The sequence below is a fragment of the Camelina sativa genome, chromosome 1, assembly GCF_000633955.1.
Source record: "Camelina sativa cultivar DH55 chromosome 1, Cs, whole genome shotgun sequence".
Lineage (NCBI taxonomy): Eukaryota > Viridiplantae > Streptophyta > Magnoliopsida > Brassicales > Brassicaceae > Camelina > Camelina sativa.
This window is the reverse complement of record NC_025685.1, coordinates 7,792,430-7,813,903: the sequence shown is the minus strand read 5'-3', so window position 1 is coordinate 7,813,903 and position 21,474 is coordinate 7,792,430. Positions and strand designations below refer to the sequence as shown.

Sequence of the window (21,474 nt, the reverse complement as noted above, 5' to 3'; positions counted from 1 at the left end):
TACCCAGAACCAAATCAGTATTGGAGACAGAGGAGACAGAGCTTGAAACTCTCAGGTGGGCAGTCCTCTGTATGTCTCATTCAACTTCAGAAAAGTAATCTTTGAATCAGACTCGCAGCATCTGGTGTCTATCATCAATCAAGGAACAGATGTACCTCAAAGTGACCCAATTATTTAAGATATCCGACACCTACTCCAGCATTTTGAGGAATCAAAAGTAGTTTTCACTGTCATGAAGGGGAACATGGTGGCTGATAGAATTGCTAATAAAGCCCATTCTTTTACGAATTATGTTCATGTTCCTAAGCTTTATTCTATTATGCCTAGCTGGATTAATTCTCATGTGATTGCAGACCAGTTGTAAAAATTTGGTATCTTTGTTGGTTAATAATATGAAGTTGTTGAGCCCCAAAAAAAATATATATATATATACAAAGTTAATGTTTATGTCATACACCCATGAACGGGTGACGAAGGTTGCACCAAATAAAAAACTCAATTAACAAATGTAACATAACATTTCAATCTTCTTTTTAGTCAATATTATTCACTAGAGATACACGAACCCTAAAGATTAGCATATATAACACATACTATATGATTAGACATGGTTTCTTATTTGTAAGTCCAGTTCGTTTTGATATTCGTAAGAATGTAATCCCATTTTAAATAATATTCCTTGAAAAAGAAAAAAAACAACAAAAAATAATTCTCTCAATTTAAATCTATTTTTTTAAGAATAATAACATAAAAAATAATAAATTCAAATACTTAATTTATATTAGTGTGAAGATTGTATACCAATTAGTATGATTATGTTTATGCAAAGTAAACAAAAAAAAAAGGCTTCCAACGATTAAAATAAAAACATTAAAACATTAAAAAATATATATATATATATGAATCGCTTCCTAAAATAAATAAAAACAAAATTGGCACACACTATATGGTTTGATTCATGTGCTATGTTCAATTGTAAAACATTTTAACAGAAAAATCAATAAACTATCTTATAAAAAAACAAAAACTCAATGAAACTAAACTATAATTCAGTAGAAACAATCCTAACATGTACAGCAAGGCCCAAACTTATTAGTAACCCCAAAAAAATGAATTTATTTCAAAAATTTTAAATGTATGACAGTAAAAAAAATAAATAAGGAAAAATATAATAAATGAGTACACGTAACAAAAACAAAAAACTAAACAAAAGGTTTATCTTATTTATAACACTGCTCACAATTTCGTTTAAGTTTAAGCATATAATTATTCCAAACTAAATCAAAAACATTTCTTGACATATGATACAATGCCACACAAATGAATAACAAAATATAAGATTAGAAGAAGAAAAAACAACAAAAAAGCCAAACTAATACGAAAAAAATCACAAAAAATCAACAATAAATAGATAACCATAAAAAAATTTACAACACAAACACTCCGCGCGGATCTCCTATCTAGTTTAAAAAAGTACCAAATACTAGTAATTAAGAGCAATATTAAATGGGCCAAAATTACGAGCCCAACTACTCAAGCCACGTCGGTCTGATCCCATTTATTTATCCAACTTGTTTTAATCGAATGTGTAACTTTCCATTGGTTAACCATAAACCGCCAATAGAACTGTAGTGAACATTGGTTGGAACTTTAAAAACACTCAGGAGAAAGAAGTTTCATACTCATCAGCTTTCAATATCACTAATGAGTGAATCACTGAGCCATCTTATAGATTACAACGAATGAATAATCACTGAGACATCTTATATATATTAGAACTATTTACCACAACCACTAATACTTAGAAATTATTACTAATCTACCGAACCAAAACATTATCATCCAATTTAACGGTTGTAACTGGACTGAGCAGTGAATAATCTCTGGAGCTGTCTCTTTCGGTATCTCCAAGCCACTTGAATCTGCATAGCTGCTCGTAACCTCCAATAAGGAGACTCGTACCTTATGGCTCCTTGAACTCGATTGCTTCTTAAGAATCTTGAAAACAAGCTCGTTACATCTTCAAGATCTGCTACACTCAGCGAAAACGCCTCCACGTTTGTCACACACCTAACGTTTCTGTTGCTAACCAGTCCCTTTGGTGGCATCTTTATCCTCGTCCCATCTGCAAGAGTTTCAAAACATATTCAGTTCCAAGCTTTTCCTCAATCAAGTGTCTTCTAACAAGATTTATGTTTTAAGTTAAAAGTTATGAACAGAGTCAAATCTTTATTAGTACCGGGGTTTATAGAAGACCGTTCAAGACACCAAGTGAGAAGTTCTTCACCACAAACGTCGCCTTCCGATAATGGCAGAACAGAGCCGTCTTCTCCAATGCTCTCCATCTCACCTCTCACTATGAATACCATTTTTTCAACTAGACCTTTGTTGTGCAACACCGTGCTACCCCTTATGTAAGTCCTCTGTTTCAGCCTCTCACGGATGGAATCTAAGATTGATTCATCCATCAAGGAAAATATCCTCACCTGCAAACCCATTAACAATTTCAAAGCCTTACAATTGAGTTTCAGTAGTGGTTAATCTATTCCTATTATCTGTATACACAGTTGGATTCAGAAGTAGATTTTTGTAACATTATGGAGTCTTTAGTACACAAAAAGAATACTGACTGATGGATACTAATTAATGCTTTCATGTGGCTGTTACTTATTGAAGCTTACCTTCTTGAGAAATTTGAAGAGGTGTCGTCTTATATCTCTTTGGAGATCATCAGGCATATTCTCAAAGAGCAACTCTTCGTTAACTCCTCTAGTCGCAGCCCAATTGTACCGCTCAGCCTCCCGCACTCTCCTGAAAACGTTGAACACTTATTGAGTTGGATTAGATTTTTGAAGGAAACATTACATAGCCTATGAAAATCCAATGCCACAGTGCACAAACTTTCTTATATCTTCTGGCAACAGTCTGTGGCTCATCCACTGCTCCACATCACGCCGTCTCAGCATCATTTCCATCCTCCTACAACAGAACATGCACATGTCATCATCACACACTTGGTCATTTAGCCAAGAAACTATTGAAATACTATTTCATGAAATGTGCTTACCTTCGATCAAGAGACTGAAGGAAGTTGTGCATATTACCAATAAGCCGCGCAAAAAGCAAAAGCCCTAGTCCAATGATACCCATTGTAAAGAAAACCTCTCCCACTGAGTAACTTGGGGTCAAGTTTCCACAAAGTGTGCTTATTTGCTTTCAATATTGAAAACATTTTGACATTAGTTAAGAGTGATTCAAAGACTAATAGACGTTGCAACAGCAACCAAACCTGAAACGAACGTAAAAATAGATCCCAACTTACTTGGAATCCCCAAAATAGAGAATAACTGTATCTTGTGAAGAACTTAGATTGAATGGTAAGATTCACTGCCTTCAAATAGATTCCATAAATACTAGCATTCTCTTGAAAACAAGCATTGACACTAGGACTATCTCTCCAGAGAGCTCGTTGTGACTCTAAAGCATAACTTCTACGAGCACAATCGATAAGATTTCTGCGCTCATCCCCAGAAACATCCAAAGCAGTCAACATGCATTTCTTAACTCTCTGAAAAGAGCAAAACAACGAGAACAAATCTTTAAGTCACTATATAGATATAAAGAGGATCTTTAAAAAACACTGAGGTATATTATATACCTGCAGACCAGAAAGATACCAACAAGAACCAACAGCATGACCAGCAAGCATAAAGGTGAGAAGATTAATAACAAAATTGGCCCAGGCTGACTCAAATATGAAGCCGGTCGGTGTTTGTCCAGCAAGAAGAGGTAAGAGTCTATATAATTTTGGAAGGTATTGAAAAAGAACCGTAGCCCGTATAATCTGTTTCTCAGCTTCTCCCCTGGGTGTACCCAAGTGTGCTGGTAGTATCCACAATATCATAATCTGTAAGCAAAAGAAAAGAGAAATCTACCGTTCAAACGACATTACTAGAGTTAACATTAATAAAAAAAAACATTTGAAGGTTAATAATACTACAATACCTGTGGAATGGGTAACACTATGAACAGATCAAGAAAAAACTTTCCTCGGACGTAATTGCGAGCAATTTTGCTTGGATGATCAACTAACTGGCCGGCACCAACTATTCTAGATTCAGGAGCTACATAGGCCAACCTAAACTGCAACACATATATGACCAGAGAAGCATTAAAGCCAATAAAGTTCGCTTACATATATAGGGTAAGGAGATGGGAACAAAGGAGACACACCTGAAGCAGCATGTTAATAAAGAATATAAGATCCGTTATACTTCTAATAGACACCAATTTTTTTGTCATAGGCCAATCAATAGCTATGCATTTCTTTTCCTGTAGTAGTACTAAACTCATGACATTAAACGTAGACAAACACAAGCAAGAGAATGATAGAGCAAGAGAAGGGAACATACATGGTGGATCAATAAGAGGAACAAGAAGAGAGGATCTATAAATATGGCCACTAAGCTTGAAAAGGCTAAGATTCTAGTCCAGACTTGAACGAATTTGGAATGAGGATTCATGATCCCTGGTAAGCATCTACGAGCAGAGGAGGCAAATCGCTTAGCCCAACCTCTAGCATCATCATACAGAACAGTGTGAAACTAAACAAGAAAAACAATACAAAAGGAAAGACCTTTAAGTCAGCTATGTTTACTTGAGTCTCTCAAAGGTAAGTAGAAGAAGCAACAATGTACATACTCATACCCTAGAGGCAGAAACTCTGGAAGTGTGAAATTGAGCAGCTTGGCGGTTGTAGTAAGAAGGACAAGTAGTACAGTAAGGATCATTACACATCCCTAACTGTCCAGATCTCCAGAGATTTGCGTTTTGGAAGACAAAATCTTCTTCAGGTTGAACATTAATGGAATGAGGAGGCTCTTGAGGAGAAGGAGGGGAGAGAGGTTCAGTTCTGCGAGTAGAGTAAAGAGGACCACTCATTTGCACCAAACGAGGTCGTATTCTCTGGGTTTGAAGAGGACCTGTGTAGCCTAAAACAAAACTCGAGTTGTCAACTCCTTCAGTGGAGAAAGTTGGGTTCGAGAGAGAAAGACTACGATTCCTGAAAGTAAAAGTCCTAGAGCGAGCACGAGGAGGTGTTACTTCTGGAAGAATGGGGAACTCATCATTTTCGTTCGAAGAATCCATTCTTGGAGACTAATTGGCACTAGACAACAAAGATCAAAAAACTGGTTTGAGAAGAAAAGAAGAAGACCCTGAGAGTGAAAACCCAATGATATAGGAGAACGATGATGACAGCAGAGACTAGGACTTTGTAAGCAAGTGTGGACGACCTTTCTATAAGTAAAAAAAAAAAAAAAAAAAAAAAAAAAATAAAATAAACTAAAGACNTTTGCATGAAAACAAAGAAAATAAATGTTACATTTTAGATCTCCTGTTGAACCCATCAACCAAAATTGAAAAGGAATTTGTGTGTTGTTTATTAGTAAGTACTTCTTAAAGCAAAAAGATTGGAAGAGAGGAAGCTGCCTCTCTTGTGTTACTTTGATAACTTTTTCAAAAAATAATAGTATGCCCCATATAAATAAATACAGAGAAAAAAAAAACAAAAACAAAAAAGAATAAATTGGAATGGTCTCACCAACCTTCACAGTTGAGCTTTTTTGAATGCATATACTAATAAATAAATAAAGCGTGTGATTGTGAGTGAATAAACAAACACAGATACTCGTTTCTGAAGAATTGAGAATATTGTAATGTAGCTCTTTCTTCTCTTCTCTCTACTTAGAATAACCTCTCTCTTTCAGGCAGGTCCTAGTGTTTTCTCTCCTTTATTCCTTTTTACAACTCACTTTGTATTTATATTTTAAGTATATATGCTTAGATCAATAATTGACATTAGTTAATCACCAACTACATGCTCTCTCTCTCTCTTCTTTCTGATAATTTTTTAAAAAAAATTGTTATGTCAGACTTGTCAGTTAAGCACTGAATCTCAAAATTCAAAAATATGATTTATTAAGCCCAATCGTAAACGGGCCGTAATTACTAAGTCCAAATACGTAAGACACGAGTTAACGTGACTGGTACAAAATCAAATGCTTGTTGCTTTGGCGGATTTTGCCTGTTAAATATGCTCTCTGCACTACTGATACAAACTGATCACACGTGTCAGCTCTCATCTCTCTCTCTCTCTCTCTCTCTCTCTCACTACTTTTTCTTGGTTTGTATCTTCTTTCCCACTCCGATCCTTCTTTAATACTAGTATTCAGTGATCCAAAACATCCTTTTCTGTAGCATTTATTATCTTCTTGCAAAAATCATCAATGTCTCTCTCTCTTTCTTGATCTTTGCATATATTCTCATTTTCATTGATAGAATTTATACAAAGCACTAACCAAAAACAGGTGTCTCTTTTCCAGGTTGAAGAAGATGAAGAGCAAAAGATCCATGGAAGCTACCCATCCTCCTCCACAGTTGCCATCTCTCTCCGGTACTATCCCTCTTCCATTTTCAAATTTCTTCTCTCTCTCTCTCTCTCTCTCTCTCTCTCCTCATTCTCTTTTTGGAGCTTTTCACACTTTTAAAATTTCAAAACACACAAAAGCTTGATACAGAAAACAGTGGACCCCCTTTTTTTCTTTTTTCTCAGTTTGTCTCTTTTTCTCTCACATTACTTTTTGTCTGAAAAAATGTTGGAAACAGATCTTGAAGCTCGGATGCAAATCCTTCGTGTGTCTGCTTTTGAAGAAAACAAAGGAGATGATGATACGTTTGCTCAACGAGCTGAATGGTTTTACCAGAGACGACCCCTCCTTCTCTCGCTTTGTCTTGACCTCTACAACGGCTACATCACTCTCTTGGGTCGTTCTTCTCATCCTACCAAACTGAATCTGCAGCTGCTTAAACCCACAATCTCTCGTCCTAATCACACTCTCCAAGACGACAACGGGGACGACTGCATTTCAGACATTGATTCCGTCAGTGAGATCAGTTTCGACAGCAACTTATCCTTTCAACAGAGTCAAGATTCTTCTGCGGTTTCACAGAAAGTGGATGAGCTTGTTTCTCAACTCGTGACCGCAAACTTGGACAAAGAGATTGTGCAACACGAGTTACTTTACAAAGAGCGGCAGTTTCACGAAGCCTCCAAGACTATTGAGCTGTTGAAGAAGTTCGTCATGTTGCTGGAGATGGAGAAGGAAGTAGCTGTTGAGGAAAACGCTAATCTTGGCTACAAGCTCACTTCTCTCTTGGAGGAGAACAGAGAGCTGGCCACAGAAGCTTTGTTCATGAAGAACGAAGCTGTTGGGCTCGCGCGGTGTGTGCTTAAGATGAGAGATGATCATTTTAACAAGGTCTGCCTTCTCCAGAACCGCATCTACTCGCTTCAGGCATCAGGGAACTCGGAGCCCGCCTATGATAAGGTTTCATCCGGATGCTTTGGCCTGGATAAGTATAAGACCAAGAAGAAGAAGGAGAACAAAACCGAAGAGAAAACTGGATTCAAGTGGTTGAAGAAGCTCAGCAACATTAACCTGTTTACAAAGCCAACAGCTGCTGCTCCATCATGCTGCACTTTCAACTTGCCTAATTAGCTTAATCCTAAGGTGTATCAGTAAACTATGAAAAATGCATACACGACTTAGTGTACGTTCTATCGCTTTATTATGTGTAATGTTTTTCAGTGCATCTCCCCGATGCACTGTTTGTTGTAGCCCGCAAACAATGTGTGACTCCTTGATCCACATATGTATGGTTTTCATGACTAACTTATCTGGTTAACACAACAATGTCATGACCTTCCCACCCACAAATGTTTACTGCTATATAAACATACTGTATTTCTGAAAGAACTGAGAAAACAATAGGCTAGGAGACAACAATGTTTCATATAAGAAGCCGAGTCTCCGGCACGATTATACTCTATGCCATTTTCTCTTTATCTTCTCTCATGCTAATATCTGAAGGAATAGAACATATAGTCGGCGACAGCAGTGGCTGGGAGCTCTTTACAAACTATACCAACTGGATACAAGGAAGAGAGTTTCATGTAGGCGATGTCCTAGGTAATTTTTCTAACTCCTGGATTCCTAAATTCGTCAAAATCAAAGTTGATTAATACTGTCCTACTTCTTCAGCAGTCCTCTAGTCCATAACAATGGTAAGGAAATATAATAAAGTTGTTTTCAGCATTCAACATGCTAAATCTGTTCATCTTCTTCAACAGTATTCAACTACAAAAGTGACCAGCATAATGTTATGCACGTTAACTCTACAGCATACACAGATTGTGGAACAGACAACTACACATCTCTCTTCACCAAAGGCAACGACTCAATAATTATATCAGAAGTTGGAAAGCTATGGTTCATATGCGGAGTGGATGATCACTGTGAAAATGGCCAGAAGCTAAGCATTAACGTAGCTCCTTGAGTACCGTAATGGTTATTAAAGATAGGCAGCTTGGTGTTTGGGTAGTCTTTAGTACCAAAAATAATGTCATTAACTTTGATAATATCATTTGAATAATATATATATACAGCGTAATTTCATTACATCTTGATACACTAATAACCTATATGCAAGCCTTGCCCCTCTGGAAACCCCAACCTTCTCCCCCAAAAAAGAGACATTTATTGTAAGGATCTAGTAGAGGAAAAAGAATTACCTTTTTTATGACAAACACGTAGACATCTATCAGTATGCATCCAGATACAACTCCCAATGTCAGAATACTTCTATGTCGCATCTACTTCAACAACTTTATTTTGAAGGTTTGCAATCCGGGCCTACAATGATAGTTAAAAAACCAACAATTTATGTACATGTCTCGAACAGAGATTCCAAATCAGTGCATTCACTCTGCCAGAGGCATAGAAGCTTAACTTCCATTGGGAAGGTACCTCTATGCTTAAGTGCTAAATAAAGGAGGCAAGACATGTAACAAAACAAACCTTGAATGATTTAGATCTGCGAAGAGAAGGATCTATCTCTAGACATTTCAAGTACGACTTCTCTGCGAGATCATATTGACCTTCTGCTACGTAGACATCACCTTGGCAAATGTAGAGCTGGTAGATAAAGTAATAAAATAAGAATTCAAACATGGAATCCACAAAATCAAAATAGAATCATTCCATTGTATACCTCAGAATAGTTGGGAGCTAAGGCTAGAGCTCGGCTTATATCTTCAAGAGCCCCACAGTAATCAAGCATTCCCAATTTTGCTACTGCTCTGCAATCACCAGATTCTAACAATCTAACCATCTTAGAAGAAACAGTAACCAAAAGATACAATTTTGGTCCTTTTTTTGTTACCTGTGTTTGAAGATTCTATGCAAGCCACCGTAGGGTTTCAGCTCTAAAGCCTACAACCATACACATCTATGGTCAAGCAAGCTCCACAAGAATGGATACGAAACTGCGACAAATATGTAAAGCCTACAGACCTGAGTTAGAAGTGCTTCGGCTTCCAAGAAGTTCCCCGCATCGATTTGAGAGAGAGCATTGTTGGTGAGCGCTAAAGCGGTGAGGGCGTCTGCGACGGCAGAGGACGAAGAAGCTTCACGACCACCGTCACCACAGAGGCTGAACAAGATTTCAGCAGTACGAGAAGGTGTGGCGCAGTGACCGAGGAGGAGACCTTGAGGGAGAGCAACGAGGTTTGGACCGGCGCCGCATCGGCCGAGGCAACCGGAGGGAGTGACTCGGAGTTCGGGAGGTGCTAGAGCCGTTAAAGTCTCGAGAATCTGGAAGGAGCCTTGTCTCCGGCAGGTGCGATTCGTACAAACGCGAATCTCTTTCACTTGTTCTCCTGAGCTCCGGCAGCTTAACGCCGGCAAACCAACGGAAGCCATAAACGATAAGAATATGAAAATTACGAAACAAAACCAAAATAAATTTAATAAATAATGGTTCTTAACCGGTTTGACTAAACCGGATTTCACAATTGTACAGAAACTCAAATTTAGCCAATTGAGCTTTGTTTCCCAAACAATCAAACATGATTTTGAGTTTGTTCCAACTCAAAGACGAAGATAAACATCACTAGACATTGATACTTGATCAAATTAGTCAGCTCAAAACTAAAATTGACTCTGAAGTATGAAGCTTTTCAACCAATGGTTATTCGACACAAGTAGTATACACTAAAGGACTTGTGGACTCGAAAGACACAAGACGTGGCGATTTCTCTTCACTTGAAATATGATGACCATGAAGATTACAAATCATGACCAACAAGGCAGGAGCAACCATTTACATTAACTAAGGCTATTGAACATCTACAATAACTGGCAAGGACACAAATCATTAAAGGTTTCAGCAAATCGTTATGGAGGATCAACATCATCTTCTTGGTTTAAGAAGCGGAAACCCATAATGTATCTGTACTCTCCAGTGCCAAGACAGCGAGAACAGTCACTTAATCCACTCCCTCCACAGCTCCTACACCTGTGACCAAAACTTTACACTTCTTTAGTTCTTGAATCAAATATATCAGAGAGATACAAAGCCACAAGAACATCTTTTGTCTTCAAAATATGTTACCATTTGGGCCACTCTCCTCTTGGAAGCATTTCCACATCCACACAATTAGTCCTCCCTTTAATCATATTATCACAAAAAAAAAAAAGCAAGAATTCAAGTTTCTGTATGAGACTTTTTAAAAGTTAAGAAACAGAGAGAGACAAGTTCTGTTTCATTACCTTTCCCACTACAGTTGAAACAATCAACTCTTCCAGTTCCATGGCAGATTACACATCGGTCTTTCTCCCTTCTCTTCACACACGTCTTAGCTCCGGACTGCTAAACATCGAATACCCCCTTAGCACTCTTATTTCAGATATCAAAAGTCTAGAGATATAGAAATTGAGGTTTTTTGGTTTCACACCTGAGTTCTGACTCTCCATGAAGGTTTGGTGAGATAGAGCCTAGGTTGGCTCTGCGTAGGTTTAGAATTTGGAACGCCTTCCTCTGGCCGGACAGCCATCGCTGCCGGGGGAGGTAGACACGCGTGCGCCGCCATCTCCGTCACTCTTTCAGTCTACCAGACACCACAATGGCTCTGTTCCTCTTCCTCATTCCAGTTTCTGATCCTCTCTCGGGCCTAAGGCCCATCTCTCTTAAGCCTTTTTGAATCTTAATAAACCCGTGGCCATATTAACCAAACCAGATTGATTTAGTGTGTTTCAGGTTCGGTTCAATTTTATTCGATTTCTATTATGTAACCAAACCAAATGAAAAACAATGAGTCAATGACTTTCAAAGTGACTTAAATGCTTGAGTATTGAAATCATTACTGTTGTTATGGAGAGTTATGGACCAATCCAATTGATGTTTCTCCAGCAATTCAAAATAATATACACATTGGTGAGTTGTATTGCTTTCTTAGGTCAAATATATACTCAAGATGTCCCCTCTTCCATTGTATTTTTAAAAAATGCTTTAGTTACAAGCAACCAATTTTGGATTATAAATGAATAAAAATAGAAAACAGAACCAACTTCCATTGTCATCCCCATCTTTGCCAACCTGTTGACTATATTATAAAGCCCACATGATGATTTGTTTCCAAAAACTTCATCTCATTCTCTTCCTGTTTCACATTAGAGATTAAGAATCAAAACCTCAAAAAATTCACATAAGGTAAAAAAAGAGAAGCCTGAATCTTGGCCTTACAGTCGAAAGTAGCCCAGCTTGATGGTGGTGCTATGGTGGTTCTTCTATTCTGATTCAATTCGTTGGAGAAAATCTCATTCTTTTGATTTGGTTTCTTAACTTCTAGCCCCACTGGTAGAGGTAGATCATATACATTCTCCTTCATATCAACCGAAGCCTGCATTACATAACGCAAGATCTTACTAAAAAAGGTTTCTTGATTCTTGCCGTAGGACAAAACAAAGGCATGTAAATCAATGTTGATGAAAATGAAGTTTCTTTGGATTCAGGAAGTGAACTTTGTGAGATACTACCACATACCGCGCGAATTCTTGTTTCTGGAGGTGTTGCTGTAAGAACATGATTACGAAGGATCTCTTCGTCAAGTGAAAGAGTTCTAGCTTTCTTTGGAGTTTCAGGCTTATATCCGCTCTCTACCAAGTGACTAACTTTGCAGCTTAGATTACTAACTATAGGAGCCGGTTGAATCCCTTTAGGTGAAACCCATTTCTTCTCATTATATCTAAAACACATACAAACATAAGAAGAAGAAAAAAAGATTTGTCTTGTAAGCAGATGAAGGAAGCAGCAAAGGCAACACTTTCTAGCATAGTAAAGAAACAATACTTGGCTCTTATAAACATGTCGCTTGAACTTCTCTCGAAATGAGGAGGCAATTCTGATTCCCAATACCGATTTGCCTTAGCATTACCGGTAGCTAGACCCGAAAATAAGAAGCATTATGGGCTTGTTATGATGAATTCAACTACTGAATGAGTTTCATTATATACAAAAAGAGGAGCTTACATTGCATGAAAGTAACCTGATCTGGAAGCCATGTATCCAGAGTTATAGACCTTACCTGTTTTCAGAAAATTCATCAGTAACACTAATTTGTATGATTCATCTTCAACACAAATCAATTAAAAAGAGAGATGATTTAAGGAGGAACCTGTGAGATATGGACGCCGAGGCTACGATGGATTCCAGAGCATTGCATACAAATGAATATCCCAAGGTTCACACTTGCCCATCTTGGTGCCCTGTAAATAAAAGATAGATCCAACAACACAAGCTCTTACCATTTTTGTTATCATTAAGAAGATGTTATCATCAATAATGCTTACTTTGATCTACAATCTGCACATTCTCGATTGTCTGGGTGCTTCAAAAGTGCTTCCAATATCTATAACCCACACAAATCTCTAACCTTTCAGCCTTCCAGACGCAAAATCAAAAAAGAATGAGAGGAAAAAGAAAAAAAAAAAGATGGGACCTTGGAATGTTTGGCGTTGAGCTCCTTGGAAACAGAGGCCTTCCCGTTCATTCTGATGAAAGATATTCACAGAAACAGAGGGAGAGAAACAGAGAGGCAATTGAAAAATCAAACCAAGTTTGTAAGCAGAGAGCGAAATTGATTTTTAAGGAAGAACGGATTTGAAGGAGAGAAGAGGGAAAGAGAAAGAGAAAGAGAGAGAGAGAGAGAAGGAGAAGTGACGGTTTCTCGTAACCCTTTTATATCTGTCACCGCGACACCTCATCCCTCTATTTTTGTTAATTTTTAATCGAAGATGGAGTCAAAGGGCTCAAAGCAAAAAGGATGGATTTTTTCAAATCCCTAGCTCTCGAAAACCCGATTTGATCACTCATGCTCAAACCTTCGAAAACCCAATCGGAAGAATCGATTTATCTACTGAGCACAATCGACGATTCCACCTCAATTTTGCTCAGGTTAGCATCTTCTCTCGTCTGAGCCTCATGGGTTACATTAAAAATCTCTTTTTGTGTCCTTAATCCACTCAAGGTTGGGTTTTTTTTCATGTGATCTGTAGGGTGTATATAACTGATAGACGCTCATGAATCTAAAGATCTTTATATACGAGTTACGTCATACAGGTAAAAGGAAAAATTGAAGAAGCATCATTACACTTTCACATACATTACTTAATTGAGTTTTAAGAAGATCTACTCAGGAAGTGGTCGACCTTTGAATTGGTTGCAGCAGAGAGAAACTTCATACAAACAGGAGGGTTTACTCCAGCTATAGCGAGCACTGAGCTGGGTAAAGACCAAATGCCATCTCCGCATATCAAACCAGAAGCCACCGCTGTTCCAAAAGCTTCAGCCTTGGCTGCATCTACTCTTTCCCAGATGAAAAGTATCAAACTTCCCACGCACATGTCAATTGCAAAGTAAGGCCCCAAGAAAAACGGTATAGCCATTGCCATTGGAAGAGGAATGAACCTTCCCCATTTGCTCTTGAGACTATCTTTTACTATGTTTACGAGAATCGCCACACTGAAGAACGCATAGCATAGAACGAGGCATTCTCTTGGTAGAGATGAGACACCTTCCACTCCTAGTTTAGCCATACTTCGATATACGGTAGCAAACGGTGCAGGGTATTCACTGTTTGGGAGACCTAAATCATCAAACGCCTTGTAGAATAGCCAGAACACGCAAGGAGATACCACACAACCCATTGCTGTTCCAATCACTTGGCTAACAAACATTGACTTTGGTGATGACAATGTGAGGTAACCTGTCTTAAAGTCCTGTGTCAGATCCGAAGCTGTTGAGACTATGTTCATCATGACACCACATGCTGCTAGACCAGCCAGCATACCACCATGCTCAGAGCCAGCCCAAGCTCCGATTGTGAATATGGCGAGCTTTCCATAAGTTGAAGCCAAGGACCAGTCTGTGAGTCCAGCTCCATAAGCGTTACAAAAAGCTAAGACAGGCGCGCAGATATATATGACCAGAATGTAATACCATCTTAGCTGGTGAAACATGTTAGGGAGGATGGCTGTTGATGTTGCAGCGATTATGATATAACCTCCAACAGCAAACCAAGTCGGGATTTGGTCTTTAAGGAAGAATCTTGTACGACGTTGATCATCATAAGACTGCTTTGGGCTCAATGGGGAAGCATGAGGGTCTTCTTCCAGTGTGAAGGAGGTTCTTGAAATAGACGTTGTAGTGCCTCGAAGCTGTACAAATAGCCCTGAAAGAGTTCGGCTCAGCACCTTGCAAAAGTTGTATAAGCCATCTCCTAGGATTATAGCAACAGCTATAAACACCTGAAAGAAAAAACAGTCAAGTACAGAGAAATTAACTTCAAGCAGGGCGATTCATAGAGAGAATTAACAGATGAATGTTATGGAGAGTTTAGTTTGCCTTGTAAGCTTGGAGACCATGCATGCTGCTGGATGGGACATTATCGGGGAACCAATCTCCCTTTTTGGTTTCAATAAGAGGCCACATTATTCCCCAAGAGAGGATTCCTCCCAAAAGAACAGAGATGTTGATTATATACGGACATATCATTCCAACACCAACATATGTTGCTGAAAAATCAAAGTAGAACCTGTTTGTATATCAGACTCTCACCAGAAAGGAACCAGATTGTGGTTCAAGCCAATGCTCTATAATTTCGAGTTATGTGAATTGTTTATTGAGCTTACTTGTACTGGTAAGCTTTGAGTCCAAATGTTGGGAAGTTGGAGAACCCACAATTTTCTCCACCAGTAAAGAACCATTGGAAGAAACTCCATAAGAAGCTTATAGAGAAAAATTTCCCCAACACCCTCACTTGTTTCCTGATGCAGAGAGCAGCATGGAGTCAAAAAGAAGTAGAGAACTCAAGACTTGAAAGTGCATAAAGTTAAGTGAAAGGTTAGTACTTTGCTAGCTTGACTCCTTGAGGGGTGTGAAAGCTGTTGATAAGATGAGCTGTTGCAGTACCACTTGGGTATGTTAGTTTGAAGTCTATTACCATTATCTGCAAACACACGGAAATTGGCAATGCAAGATCTCATAAATCCATTGTTCCTTTTTGGTTCACAAGAGAGAAAGCAGGAAACAAAAAAGTTATGACCAACCACCTTTCGCAGGGGAACAACCGAGAACAGGCCAAGAAAGCTGACAACAAAGAGGAAACCCATAATCCAACCCAAAGAAGGGTTCTTAACTCCACGGTAAGCATCTCCTGATTGGTTTGCAATTCGTTCACTCATGCCAAAGAGGTATGTTCCAAAACCTCCTGTAATAATTTCATATGCCCAAGTAGATGCATTTATTATAAAGCAAAAACCTTGACATAACTAGAAAGAGAGAGAAAGCAGGTGAGTGATGAGTACAAAAGACTCGACAGATTTGTACTTTTATATCAGAATGTCACAAAACACACGCAAGAAAAACTATGGCAAGATGCAATTAAAAACTGATGTCTAAAGGCAATGCCAGAAGATGAGTTTTCTTTACCGCTAAAGGCAATGCCAGAAGAAGCAACAACACAGGTCTGAATAACAGTATTCTCCTGGCGAGTAAATGGCTGTTTCAAGAACCCAGACCTATGGAGCATCTTGGTCCATGTCTTGACAAAGAAGAAACCCAGAAGACCAGCTGAGACGTTCAGCGAAGGTATGATTCCCGTTGTGAGGTTAAGCTTCATAACAATGAAGCTAAACAAGATGCTTAGGAAAAAGCTCACCACAAAAGCCCTCAAGGTCAGCTGCTTCTTCCACGAAGGTACTTCTCTACTCTCAAAGATCTTCTCCACAGATTCATCCTCTTCCTCTTCATCTTCGTCTTCTTCTTCAACATACTTGTTCTTGGCTTTCTCTGATTCTGGACTAAAACCAGTTTCTTGCAACTCATGTTCCACAATCTGACGATCTCCCTTTCTCATCCTTTCTTTCTCGTTTTCTCTGTTTCTTAGATCTACGAGAGGAGAGATGGTGGACGGAGTATTATTGGAACGAGAATCAAAGCTCTTAAGGAGTCAACTTGGACTCGTTTTTAACATTCTGACAAATCAGATAGCTTTATTATACTTTATTTACTTAAAATTCTTTGTCGGTATGTCTGTAAACAGCTAATTATATTTGGCATTTAAGTTGTTAATGGTTTACTAAATCAACACAAACACCATTTAAGTTACAAGTTCTTAAATCTTCCATATCCAGCATGCTTGGACACAACAAATATCTTCAATCGTTATATATAAACAGTGTTTTTGAGTGCTCTCTAGACCACAGAAGTGAATAAAAAAGTCTATACCTTTTTTTATTTTTAAAAGGATAATGACAATTGAAGATAAGGAGACATACAAAACCAATGGTGTGTTTTATTTCCTTCATCTCGAAATGGTATATCTTTCTCAATAATTAAATGAAAGAAAACAAGAAAAGGACCAATCTATAAATTATATATTCCCATAAACACTACAATCTGATTTACACGTGAGGACCACACTATTACAGAACTTTTTTTTTTCAACTTTTGATTTTGTTTAAGAAAACACTAGGAGACACAACGGTTCAATTCCTAAAAATGTCATCTTTTGTTTTTTTAGATAACGCTTCTAAAAGAAACTTGTCATTTTCTTTGGAAGAAAAAACAAAACAAAACTTGATCTTCAACCAGTGGAGCTGTGATTATAGAACCTTGAACATTGTGAAGCAGGTCTTGAGAGCAGAGGTGCAACTTCTATAGGACACGTGGACAAACCAACGATTGGATCAGTCTCCATACAGTTATAGGACAAACAGAGAGAAACAGAGTCTGGTAGTTGGAGACCAGAGTTCCAAGGGAATCTCGTGAAGTAGTTATGTTGCAAGAAGAGCTGTTTTGTTGTACCGTTGATTAAGCTCTTGACGTATTCCTCTGGAATGTCTCCTGTGAGACGGTTATTGTTCAAGAACAGACCCTCTGCTCCGGCGAGCGCGGGAGGTAAGTCTCCGGAGATTGAGTTATGGCTCAGATCAACAATGGAGCCTTGTAGTAATAATGACGGCGCTTTGGAGGTGGCGATGGATGTGAAGTTGTTTCGTTGTAGGAACATTGTTGAGAATGTGGGGCTGAAGAGCGAGTTAGGGATTGCGCCGGTGAACTGGTTCATGCTGAGGTCGATGTATATCAGCTCCGTTAATGGCTCCAAGGCGTTGATTGTGCCTTGGATTGAGTTTCCGGAGAGAGATAAGTACCGGAGAGTGATCGGGAAAGCGGGTGGGAGTTCGCCGGAGATTTGGTTCAGCTTTAGGTCTAAATGGAACAAGGGGCTAGAGACAGGGTTAAGGTTGTTGGAGAAATGATTTGAGGCTAAAACAAGGACTTTGAGTTGAGGAAGAGTAGTGAGAAAAGGAGGGAGAGAACCTGAGAGTTGGTTATAGCTAAGGTCAAGAGTGTGGAGGTTTGAGAGAGATGATAAAGAAAAGGGTATAGGACCGGTTAAGCGGTTTCTTGTTAAGGAAATGACTCGAAGGAGAGGGAGGGAATCGAACCGAGGAGGGAGAGGACCGGTGACAGAGCCGGGGTAGAGAATGAGTTGGGTTAAGTGGGTTAGATTGGAGATGGAAGGGGAGAGAGAACCGGAGAGATTAGGGCCAAGAGATAAGCCGGTGACACGGCCAAGAGAAGAAGAGCAAGTAAGGCCTGAGAAGGAGGAACAAGGGTCAGGGACTGTGAAGTCCCAGGATGAGAAGAAGGCTGAACCGGGCATGTCGGTTAAAGAGTCTCTGATGGATTCCAAGGCGGCTCGATCCGTTGGAGCTAATGAAGAGAAAGTGGAGTGGACGAGAGTGAGCAGAAGGAGAAAGAGAGTGTAGCTCATGTTGTGTTTTTTTGTAGAGAGTTGTGTTGTTCTCTTTGTCAAATGAGTAATAAGTTTGGTAAGAGGTTTTTTAAAGAAAGAAGAGAGAGCGTGAGAGAAAAGAGTAATAATGAACTACACAGCATGTGTGTGTGTGAGTGAATATGTTAACGTTATGGACTCTTGTTCGAAAATGTGTTAGTTTATTTATTACGCCTCTTTTTTCACTCTTGTCGGTGACATTGGCGGTTGTGGTCCCTTTTTTGCATTCAAATCTCTTCAGGAGGTAATTTAAGATTTGGGAGATTCCGGTTTTTTACTCTCTACAACTTCGATCGATTCGGTTTGACAAAATTGTGTACAGATATGCCAAACCTATCTTAGTTTATTTGATTCAATTTCCACAGCTATGGTTAAGTTGTACTATATTAGAACTTAGAAGTAAGTTGGTTTGGTTTTGGTTTTTAAAAAGTTAGGTTCAGTTTGTAAACCGTATTCTAACGGCAACTGTCATGTTGGAGGAGAAATAACAAATTACTATATTTATTCGGCAGTATACTCGTAATTTTTGTTTAATACAGTCTGAATTAAATCAGTTTTATTTGATATATCTTATATTGGTGTTTTTTAAAAAAATGAGGATTTATTTTTTTATTAATATCGATTCAAATTTGCTCCGCCAAGCAGTACAACTTTGACCGTGTTATTCTAAATATGTTTTAAAAAAATCATAATTTAAATTTTTTTTTGTTAAATTTGGAAAAATTAATTAAAAAGTTCTACTAAAAATCGAATTGAACCATATACAAACTTTAAATTTGGAATCGTATTAGGTGAAGCTTCCTAGTCATTTGGATTTGTATTCATTTTTATCTTATTTATAATATGATTGATCTCTAAACATTTTAACCGCTGTGAGACGTTAAACACGCACTTATTATATTAAATGAGTAATATACATATATGTCCGTTTTTTAATTTAGAATCATTATATATGCAGAGATATTTTAGTAACTTTATGTATTATATGATTATTCAAAATAATTAAAAAATAAAATCAAACAAAGATGATAGGAGAATTATAAATTTAAATATTGACAAAATCTTTTAAATATCTATAATATTAATTGTGATGGATATTCAAAATATTTAATTGTGTTTGGTTATATGGATAGTAGAGAGAATTAATTAAAGTTGTTTGGATATGGATATAAGCAATGACATATATTGTAGTTATTTTGAAAATAAAAATTTATTTCAAAAATGTATTTCAAACATACTATTATAGAATTCGTGAGAGAGAGACAAAAGGAAAGAAAGAAGACTTTGCTCTATTAAAGTTACTGATTAAGTCATCTATACAAGTATTTTTGAAGTAAATTTCTAATTACTGATTCATTCATTTGTACAGATATTGTTGCAAGAACTTCACTATGGCAAATTGTCAATTATGTAGAGCTTTAAAATCATCACCATAACGCTACGAAACAATTTAGAGGAAAATCTTTCAGATGACATAAATATTCAAAGCAATTAGATTAAAGACATGTGAATGAAATTATGTTCATTTACCTCTTGTTTGATATCCTTAGCAAAACGGTGGCATGTGAATTGATCTTTGGTTTGATTTTAACAATTTGCAGTAAGCATTGTAATCAAATATGAATTCGGCTTTTTGGGTGAGTTTATCTGTATCTTGCGATGAAATTGTCTTGGCGTAATCGGTATTGTTGTTAGGGTTTCTATAATTTTTTGATTGTCTAGGTTTTCTAGTTCTATGTTTATTCACAAGCTTCTCTATGGTTTAGGTTAAGGGAAATATCTATTAACTTTTTATTTGGCATAATTTGTGAATCTGAATTGTTGTTAGGTTTGATTCCAATAATTTTCGGAATTGTTTTCTATGTTCTTAGGGCTTCTCTGTTGCAGAGGTGGTGATGAATCTTCAAAATCTAACTTTTGAAGATCACAAGTTGCAGTCTATTTGCAATAAGTTTAAGACACATTGGTTACTCGGGAAAGAAATTGACTACATCCAGCGATATCACCTACTGCATCCACACCTCGTTCCCATATCTGGACCTAGCTGTTTCCCCAAAAATGAAACCAGTGGACTGTTTTTGTATGATGTGCCCTCTTAAAAAAATGACAATACTTGGGACGATATCAACAACAGAGGAAATGTGGAATCAACAGACATTGTGAGTTACTTCCTTGTTTGTCTTACAGTTCATTTGATTATATCACATTATACAATACACATTGTTCTTTTGCTCGGTAGGATATTGGGATACCCAAATTCCACATCGGAGTTGCTACCAAAACTTATCCAAACAAGAGACTCCTAAGGCAAACTCATAACAGAGCTATAGAGTGAGTTCGATAATTGTTTTTCATTCATTAGGTGGACTTTGTAATAATTTTTATTTTTGGTTTTTCAGCTATAAGCATGTAGCGATAGTCTATTATCTTTTGAAAAACGACGAACAAAAAGCTGCTATGGAAGCCATAGACAAAGAGGTAAATGAAATGTATTCTCAATCTCACAGGTGGCATGTCATTATTGTGTTTTGTGCATATTCTTCTTTCTTTCCTTCTGTCAATTTCTTTTCAAAATGATATTCTATTGCATTAAAATGATTGTTGTCATGTTGCAAGTTAGGTTAGAATCTCATTTAGAGAGGGTTATTGGTTCTTTGATTTTAATGAATTTGGAAATCCAAATAAAAATTATGTGTTATTCAATCATTGATTTTAAAAATACTTATCAAAATTATATGTTATTGGTTCTATGATCTATAAATACTTGTAAAAATTTCATGTTATTCATTTTATGATTTGTTTTCAGATTTCAAAATTCATATTATGTCAATGGATTTGAAAGTGAAAAATAGAAAGATTCAAATCTAAGGATAAAACATGTTATTTCGAAATCCATGTGATTTGATTTTCATGATTTCCAATTCTATATGGATGTACAAATCATCCATCCAATAACAGCCCTTTAATATATAAAAATGTTGCATTAGGAAGTTACTTTTATGTGCCATTTTAATCTAAGTAGCTTCTTTTTATGTTTTGCAGTGTTGTGCCTCTCAACAGGCAGATCTCGAGAAAACTCCGCGTAATATAAAAAATATGTTCATTTACCTCTTGTTTGATATCCTCAGCAAACCGGTGGCATAAACGTCTCATTTCTTTGACAAAAAAAAAAAAAAAAAAAAAAAAAAAAAAAAAAAAAAAAAAAAAAAAAAAAA

The 21,474-nt window shown here is 37.4% G+C and overlaps 8 protein-coding genes and 2 long non-coding RNA genes across 14 annotated transcripts; 4 read left to right on the top strand and 6 right to left on the bottom strand.

The window, feature by feature from the left end:
• Positions 1,669-5,307, bottom strand: LOC104782454 (putative cyclic nucleotide-gated ion channel 19). Of its 2 annotated transcripts, XM_010507394.2 has the most exons (11): positions 4,708-5,307; positions 4,413-4,604; positions 4,234-4,332; positions 4,006-4,143; positions 3,659-3,907; positions 3,323-3,568; positions 3,068-3,213; positions 2,902-2,979; positions 2,682-2,811; positions 2,240-2,486; positions 1,669-2,125 (listed from the first exon to the last, which is right to left on the bottom strand). In XM_010507394.2, exons 1-11 carry the CDS (start codon positions 5,146-5,148, stop codon positions 1,848-1,850), a joined length of 2,244 nt encoding a protein of 747 aa, XP_010505696.1. In that variant the 5' UTR covers positions 5,149-5,307; the 3' UTR covers positions 1,669-1,847. The 2 variants fall into 2 exon arrangements, with proteins under 2 accessions (XP_010505696.1, XP_010505715.1); XM_010507413.2 differs by lacking the exon at positions 4,234-4,332.
• On the top strand, positions 5,996-7,711 carry LOC104782482 (kinase-interacting family protein-like). Of its 2 annotated transcripts, none has more exons than XM_010507441.2 (3): positions 5,996-6,184; positions 6,384-6,454; positions 6,667-7,711. In XM_010507441.2, the coding sequence occupies exons 2-3, from the start codon at positions 6,394-6,396 to the stop codon at positions 7,557-7,559; spliced, it is 954 nt and encodes a 317-aa protein (XP_010505743.1). In that variant the 5' UTR covers positions 5,996-6,184; positions 6,384-6,393; the 3' UTR covers positions 7,560-7,711. The 2 variants fall into 2 exon arrangements, with proteins under 2 accessions (XP_010505743.1, XP_010505736.1); XM_010507434.1 differs by lacking the exon at positions 5,996-6,184 and adding an exon at positions 6,191-6,289.
• Positions 7,834-8,420, top strand: LOC104782505 (mavicyanin-like). The gene is made up of 2 exons (XM_010507458.2): positions 7,834-8,030; positions 8,192-8,420. Exons 1-2 carry the CDS (start codon positions 7,847-7,849, stop codon positions 8,395-8,397), a joined length of 390 nt encoding a protein of 129 aa, XP_010505760.1. The 5' UTR covers positions 7,834-7,846; the 3' UTR covers positions 8,398-8,420.
• Positions 8,462-9,962, bottom strand: LOC104782516. The gene is made up of 5 exons (XM_010507468.1): positions 9,414-9,962; positions 9,283-9,332; positions 9,112-9,199; positions 8,919-9,035; positions 8,462-8,753 (listed from the first exon to the last, which is right to left on the bottom strand). Exons 1-5 carry the CDS (start codon positions 9,819-9,821, stop codon positions 8,703-8,705), a joined length of 714 nt encoding a protein of 237 aa, XP_010505770.1. The 5' UTR covers positions 9,822-9,962; the 3' UTR covers positions 8,462-8,702.
• On the bottom strand, positions 10,070-11,074 carry LOC104782524. Of its 2 annotated transcripts, none has more exons than XM_010507482.2 (4): positions 10,856-11,074; positions 10,671-10,770; positions 10,513-10,567; positions 10,070-10,416 (listed from the first exon to the last, which is right to left on the bottom strand). In XM_010507482.2, the coding sequence occupies exons 1-4, from the start codon at positions 10,988-10,990 to the stop codon at positions 10,296-10,298; spliced, it is 411 nt and encodes a 136-aa protein (XP_010505784.1). In that variant the 5' UTR covers positions 10,991-11,074; the 3' UTR covers positions 10,070-10,295. The 2 variants fall into 2 exon arrangements, with proteins under 2 accessions (XP_010505784.1, XP_010505792.1); XM_010507490.2 differs by having other exon boundaries at positions 10,671-10,767; positions 10,856-11,073.
• Positions 11,311-13,440, bottom strand: LOC104782420 (probable ADP-ribosylation factor GTPase-activating protein AGD15). Its single transcript, XM_019246825.1, has 8 exons — positions 12,899-13,440; positions 12,750-12,808; positions 12,575-12,665; positions 12,430-12,484; positions 12,250-12,340; positions 11,944-12,145; positions 11,644-11,800; positions 11,311-11,560 (listed from the first exon to the last, which is right to left on the bottom strand). Coding segments are annotated over exons 1-8 (708 nt in total). The 5' UTR covers positions 12,950-13,440; the 3' UTR covers positions 11,311-11,558.
• On the top strand, positions 13,232-13,990 carry LOC104782430. The gene is made up of 3 exons (XR_767009.1): positions 13,232-13,353; positions 13,455-13,518; positions 13,625-13,990. It is a non-coding gene; the product is annotated as an uncharacterized LOC104782430 (long non-coding RNA).
• LOC104782436 (probable metal-nicotianamine transporter YSL5) lies at positions 13,480-16,355 on the bottom strand. 2 transcript variants are annotated; one of them, XM_010507365.2, is made up of 6 exons: positions 15,889-16,355; positions 15,510-15,667; positions 15,309-15,406; positions 15,090-15,224; positions 14,803-14,992; positions 13,480-14,705 (listed from the first exon to the last, which is right to left on the bottom strand). In XM_010507365.2, exons 1-6 carry the CDS (start codon positions 16,313-16,315, stop codon positions 13,578-13,580), a joined length of 2,136 nt encoding a protein of 711 aa, XP_010505667.1. In that variant the 5' UTR covers positions 16,316-16,355; the 3' UTR covers positions 13,480-13,577. The 2 variants fall into 2 exon arrangements, with proteins under 2 accessions (XP_010505667.1, XP_010505677.1); XM_010507375.2 differs by lacking the exons at positions 15,309-15,406; positions 15,510-15,667; positions 15,889-16,355 and having other exon boundaries at positions 14,803-14,972; positions 15,090-15,223.
• Positions 16,032-16,578, top strand: LOC104782449. The gene is made up of 2 exons (XR_767012.1): positions 16,032-16,155; positions 16,346-16,578. It is a non-coding gene; the product is annotated as an uncharacterized LOC104782449 (long non-coding RNA).
• Positions 16,816-18,487, bottom strand: LOC104782410 (probable LRR receptor-like serine/threonine-protein kinase At1g34110). Its single transcript, XM_010507337.2, has one exon. The coding sequence runs from the start codon at positions 18,236-18,238 to the stop codon at positions 17,045-17,047; it is 1,194 nt and encodes a 397-aa protein (XP_010505639.1). The 5' UTR covers positions 18,239-18,487; the 3' UTR covers positions 16,816-17,044.